This window comes from Eptesicus fuscus, chromosome 15 (assembly GCF_027574615.1).
Source record: "Eptesicus fuscus isolate TK198812 chromosome 15, DD_ASM_mEF_20220401, whole genome shotgun sequence".
Classification (NCBI taxonomy): domain Eukaryota; kingdom Metazoa; phylum Chordata; class Mammalia; order Chiroptera; family Vespertilionidae; genus Eptesicus; species Eptesicus fuscus.
In genome coordinates, this window is record NC_072487.1 from 55,077,785 (window position 1) to 55,083,784 (window position 6,000).

A 6,000-nucleotide genomic window follows, 5' to 3' on the forward strand; every position below is an offset into this window, starting at 1 on the left:
AGAATTATTTGTTCTCTAGCCATCACATTAATAAGACATTTGATCTAAAGGCTTAAGTTCAGATTCAACAGTGTTGTTCGAGATAATTCTGGGCATTCTACCTTACATCCCATCATGAAGCACACAAAATCAAATTGACCATTTTTAGCAATGCTAACTTTGATGGGAGAGTTTAGGTGATGACAGTCTGATCTCTCCACTGCAAAGTGACATCATTCCTTCCCCCTCTTTTTTACAACCAGCAAGTGATCTGTAGGATGAGTCTTCGTGCTTTATTAAAACTACTCTTGGGTTTAAGGGGCAGGAAATGTGGGAGAAGAGAGATAAATTAGAAGCTATTTAGAAATTAACAAAATGAGAACTACTGCATATCAAGAAGCCAGAAAAATAAACACAAAAAGGGCAGAAGGAATGCACTTATTTTAAATAAACAGAAATAGATTAATCAGATTTGACTGATAACCAAACCAAAAGCTATTCTTAGAAAAGATCACTAAAATAGACAAGTATTTGGTAAGTCAAACTAAGAGAAAAAGGAGATAGCACGTAAATAAACAACAGGGAATATGTGAAAAAATACAAGAGAAAAATGTGTTCTAGAAAATATGGGTGAAATTCTTTTTTTTCTCTTTTTTTCTTTTTAATTTCTTTATTGATTGAGGTATTACATATTTGTCCTCATCCCCCCATTACCTTCCCAACCCCGCCCCCTCTATGGGTGAAATTCTGAGAAAATATAATGACCAGGTTGGCTTCACAATAAATTTAAAAACCCAAATTAGTCAATATGAAGTATTCATCTATTAAAGTTAGATGAATAAGCAAAATTAGTTCATTAATGAATGTAATTCACCATATTAACAGATTGAAGGAGGAAATAATTATGAAAATAATAATAGCTAACTCATAAAAATTGCTGTGCACCAGGCACTGCTCTAAGAGCTTGAAGTATATTAACTCACTTAATTTCAATAAATGCTACAAAGGCACTTGATTAAATTCAACCCCATTCCTGATTGAAATTGTAATAAGAATAAAAAGAAGCATCCTATTCTAAAAAAAAAAAAATTAAAGTATCAACTGGAAATCTATAGCAAGCATTACACTTGATAGTGATATTAGAACTTTGCATATCAAATGTCAGAAACTCAACTCAAAATAGTTTAAACAGAAAATGTATTTCTACAAGTAACTTGGATGTTCCAGGGAATTTACCTAGATTGGCAATACCTGGATTCAAGGTATCCCTAACTGGGGTACAAAAGATTATTCAGTTTGCATTGAAATAGCAACATTTCCTGGTGCATATAAACTAATATTCAATTTACAAAAATTCAAAGTACATACAAATTTGTCATAAATACTTCAGATGCACCTAGACCTTTGGTTTCGTCCAGTTTTCTTGCAGTTCATTCAAGGTGACTGTGAATATAGAGCAATCTGAAGGGCCCCTCTCCTCACCACATCCCTGCCTCATCCTCCTTTTTCTCTCCCTCCTCCATCTCAGCCTCAGCCCTTGCTCAGAGCTGGCTTCTGGTTTGAGTGAGGTGTTGCCTGAAGAATTTCTGGATCTCTCCCCAGGCGTGCTCCTGGGCTGCCGCATGCGCAGCAGGGTCCCCTCCCCAGAGCAGGGGTTGAGAAATGGAGTAATTACGGGAACTGGCAAAGGGGTGATTCCCGGAAGCGGAAGCGGAAACAGAGTAAATACGGGAAGCATAGCACAGGGGTGCATAGGGCGGCTCTAGAAGGTGGCCTGCCCCCGGGTAGACCAGCATCCTTCCATTGCTTCTCCCGTGGCTCTGCAGCTGCTCCAGGGCCTGCTCAGCATACTCTTTGCTGTTGATCGACTGGTCATCCTCTCCTATAACGAAGAGGATCTGACCCCGGGCCTTTTCAACAGGAAACACGCTCCGCTGATTCAGCTCCTCCCGGGGGTCCCCCCTGAAGTGGCGGAGGCTCACAGCCCCGGAGACGTGCACCTGCATGCGCTCCAGAAACGAGGGGATGGGTGACAGAACCAGACCCCTGTACCGGAACGGGAAGTCATAGACGGCATTAGGCCCGTTGATGCAGACGGCGGCTACCACCTGCTTCAGGAAGCAGGCCATGGCCAGCCCGATCTCTGCACCTTTGCTCACAGAAAGCACTCCGATGCCTGGCCCTCGGATCTGAAACACAAAATGCAGGGAACCCGTGGCAGGCCGTCCACTGAGAAGCCGTGCCACAGGCCACGAGCTAGTGTGACGGGCATTAGAACAAGTGAGTGGGAGTCCTGGCACTCGGGGTCACCAGCTTTTGTGACTGAGAACACTACCCACCTCCCCTCTCTGAGCCTATTGTCTTGGGGGGTGGTGTGTGTGATAGTATTACCTACCTTGCCGGATTGTTATTGAAGCTCAGGGGAAACAATCGAAATAAAGACTCTTTATCAGCCCTGGCTGGTTTGGCTCAGTGGATAGAGCGTCGACCTGTGGACTGAGGGGTCCCAGGTTCGATTCCGGTCAAGGGCATGTACCTTGGTTGCGGGCACATCCCCAGTAGGGGTTTTGCAAGAGGCAGCTGATGGATGTTTCTCTCTCATCGATGTTTCTAACTCTCTATCCCTCTCTCTTCCTCTCTGTGAAAAATCAATAAAATATATTTAAAAAAAAATAAAGACTCTTTATCAGCCCTGGCTGGTTTGGCTCAGTGGATAGAGCATCGACCTGTGGACTGAGAGGTCCCAGGTTCGATTCCGGTCAAGGGCATGTACCTTGGTTACGGGCACATCCCCAGTGGGAGGTGTGCGGGAGGCAGCTGATCGATGTTTCTCTCTCATCGATATTTCTAACTCTCTATCCCTCTCCCTTCCTCTCTGTAAAAAAATCAATAAAATATATGTTTTTAAAAAATGCTTTATCAAAGGCAGAGTTCTATAAAAGCCTGAAGGATCTAATGCGCCAGCCGCAATCTAGATCCTAAAAGTAGAGGCAGGGAAGAATCAAATTTTTCTCTCCAGCTAGGAAAAGAGGTTCTTTCAACTATTATGTCGGTGTGGTTCCTATTTAAATAGCATGTTACAGCTACAGAGGTTTTGCACGTCCATTAACCCAAAGGCTAATCCTAAGGAGGAAAGACTTGGATTCTACCGACAGGTGAATTTCAGGACCCCGTCCAACAGGAAAAGCAGTAGGTCAGAGGAGTGGGTCCTTCCTTCTGTGATAGCTGAGGGAGCCGAGGGGAGGAAAGGGTCCGAGAGACAAGGGAGGAAAGGACCAGCATCTGGATAGACAACAGCATAGACATAGCCACCTGGTATGCTATTTTGCTCACAATTTTATTGCCAACACCTTTCTGTCCTCAGAATCACCTGATACAACATTGAAGAGCCCGTTGTAAATAAAAAAGCAAGCACTTTAAATGCAAGAAGTCTTGGCTTTTTGCCCATTGAAAATAATCACAATATAGCCACCTTTTTTTTCTTGTTTCTTCATGCCGGTAAGCACTAAGCTGATCTCTGATCAATCCCACAGTCCCCTAGCGTAGATATGAGCATCAATCCTACAAGGTAGATAACAGCATCCCCATTTTAACTGTCAACTGTTGTACTATGCCCAGGTTTAAACAGACTGGTAAAATGATCAGAACAGACATCTGTGATTTTTTTTTTTTTTGTCTTTTGCTATCAGGTTGCAAGGTAAAATGAAAATTATTTAAATACCTTGGGATGAGCTAGTAGCAAGTTGGCAGCTTCCTCAAAATATTCCAGGTCCACCTCCTGCAGTAGCTTGGGCAGGTCTTCATAGGCAAAGTATGCCAATGCCAGGACTGCAAAGCCATGGGCAGCCAGCAGGCTGGCTCGGAATTCAATTAGACCCCCCACACCCCCAAACAAATCCATGATTCCTGGGAAAGGGCCTTCCCCTGAGAACAACAAAGAGAGGAGAGAATGAGATTAGAAAGAGGGAGAAGAGGGTCAAGCAGAGAGCACAGGCAGAGCAAAATGAATTCCACCTTCCCACACAAACACGCAAGGGCAAGTTCGTTTTAATAGATCGTGGGAAAATACTAGTTCGTTTTAATAGATCGTGGGAAATACTTCGATGCTCTTTAATTTCGTTTTTATTTCCATCAACACTGTTTTCTCTACCACCAACGATCAGTCTCACCTGGAGGGAGAAAAAGGGCTCCCCGCACGCGGCCTTCTCGGATGGGCACCCGCTGCGTCCCGGGGCGACAGAACCAGCGCTGCACCACCTGGCTGGCCCGGGGCTGAGCCGGGGCTGGATCTTGGGAGCAAACTGAGTCGTATAAGTCCAGAGTGACCAAAAAGGGGCTGTTCACATCCCTCTTCAGCAGCCTCCCAAAAGGCCTCTCAGGCTTCAGAGACCAGAAGAGGCCCATGGGATGGACCCCCACATAGTCGCCTCCCACTGAAGGAGCCTGCTTCAGGTCCAGCTCCCCAGCCTCGTCAGCCCTGTAGAAGGCTTTGGACTGGTAGAGGTTTCCCTTCTCATCCTTCAGAGATGCCGTGAGGGTCACCAGCTGCAACGGAGGCAGGCCTGTCGCTCGGATGTGCACGGGCTCATCCGAAAGGCCACTGGCTGGGGTGGCTGTCAGCTGGAACATTGGCGACTGGCCTGCAGTGGAAGAGGAGGCTTTGAGTTGGAGAAAATTCCAAGGAAAAGGTCCAGGCCAGGCTTATGTGAGGTCCAGCCAAGATAGATTTCCGGAGACAGTGCAAGGTCTGCAGAACATTTGGAGGAGGGAGTGCCCATTATCCTCATTTTAAACAGGAGGAAACAGGTTAAGTAACACATTCAAAGTCTCATAAATAATTAATAGTAGAACTGGAAATTCAAGCTGGGTCCAACACCACAGTCTCCTGTCTTATCCATTATATAACAGTGTGTTAAATCTTAGTTGTGTGGTGTTAAGTAAGTTGAGCTTTAATTCCTCAGTTGAGATAATACCCATGGGGCCAATTTCAGAGGGTGTTTGTTAGAACCCAAAGGTGCATGAGGAAGGGCTTAGAGGAAGGATCAGTGCTGCTTTTCAGCCCCCGGCCTCCCTGGGCTACAGGCACAAAAACACAGATTATACTGTGGTGTGTTTACTTTCTGTCTCTAACCTCTCCCTGCCCTTGTAAATCTGACCTCCCGCTCTTGCACAGTTCCTATTATTGGTTCTTTTTAAGGGAAAATAAAACTTTATGATCTTGTCTCAATGTTGTTTGTAGTAAAGAGACTATAATGTATATTTGATCAGCCATTTCTTACTCTGCTCAATTATGAGGAAAATTTGGGGTGTTCCTTTCTTATCTTCCTACCTTCCTTTTCTTCCTTCCTTTTCTTTCTTTCTTTCTTTCTTTCTTTCTTTCTTTCTTTCTTCTTTCTTTCTTTCTTTCTTTCTTTCTTTCTTTCTTTCTTCCTTCCTTCCTTTTTTCAAATCCTCACGTCTCAAAGGATTTGAACCTGTTTACAGATAAAAAACAAATACAGAGTGAAATAAAAATACAATAGGGACGTGGGAAAATAGGAACTAGAATCAGAGGCATTGATAAAAGAAAACCTGAAGCATGAAAAGTAGCGCATTTTGTGGGCTATGAGTTTGGCACTGAATTCGTGCAAGCCGCAGGAAAAAAGGCAACCTGGTCGGTTTTGTTGTTCTAATTATTCTCATAGAAACAGTTACCACTTCCTCAGGGGAAAGAAAAGAGTGAGGTCTTTCCAAAATTTAGCTCTGGAAAAAAAAAAAATCTCCTATGAGACTCTGACATAGGTATGGAATGCGGGGGGTTTTCCAATAATATCTTCACACACATTGTAGCAGTAGGTGTCCCTCAAAAAGTTTGATTCTCCAAGGGATCCTTAATTTTTTATGGGGGAATATGAATTCAAGACGTTCAGGGCTAGATTTGTGAGAAGAAAAGCCTTGAGAAAATAAACTGGCAGGGACAGAAAAGGGGCTCTTGATGTCCAGTCCTTCACTGTGGAAAGAGAGTCATTGGAGGAAGGCGAT

At 44.0% G+C, this 6,000-nt stretch overlaps 1 protein-coding gene across 1 annotated transcript; it reads right to left on the reverse strand.

Annotated features, from left to right (window-relative positions):
• Positions 1–1,052: 1,052 nt before the first annotated feature.
• BAAT (bile acid-CoA:amino acid N-acyltransferase) lies at positions 1,053–5,320 on the reverse strand. Its single transcript, XM_028145925.2, has 4 exons — positions 5,309–5,320; positions 4,149–4,619; positions 3,701–3,903; positions 1,053–2,168 (listed from the first exon to the last, which is right to left on the reverse strand). Exons 2-4 carry the CDS (start codon positions 4,606–4,608, stop codon positions 1,521–1,523), a joined length of 1,311 nt encoding a protein of 436 aa, XP_028001726.2. The 5' UTR covers positions 4,609–4,619; positions 5,309–5,320; the 3' UTR covers positions 1,053–1,520.
• Positions 5,321–6,000: the final 680 nt, after the last annotated feature.

Excerpts from the sequence above, each read along its gene's own strand:
- BAAT (XM_028145925.2), bottom strand. The coding sequence starts at position 4,608 with ATGTTCCAGCTGACAGCCACCCCAGCCAGTGGCCTTTCGGATGAGCCC. Across the intron at positions 3,904-4,148 it reads AGCCCTTTTTCTCCCTCCAG|GGGAAGGCCCTTTCCCAGGA; the intron begins GTGAGACTGATC and ends TGTTGTTCTCAG. Across the intron at positions 2,169-3,700 it reads TGCTACTAGCTCATCCCAAG|ATCCGAGGGCCAGGCATCGG; the intron begins GTATTTAAATAA and ends TTTGTGTTTCAG.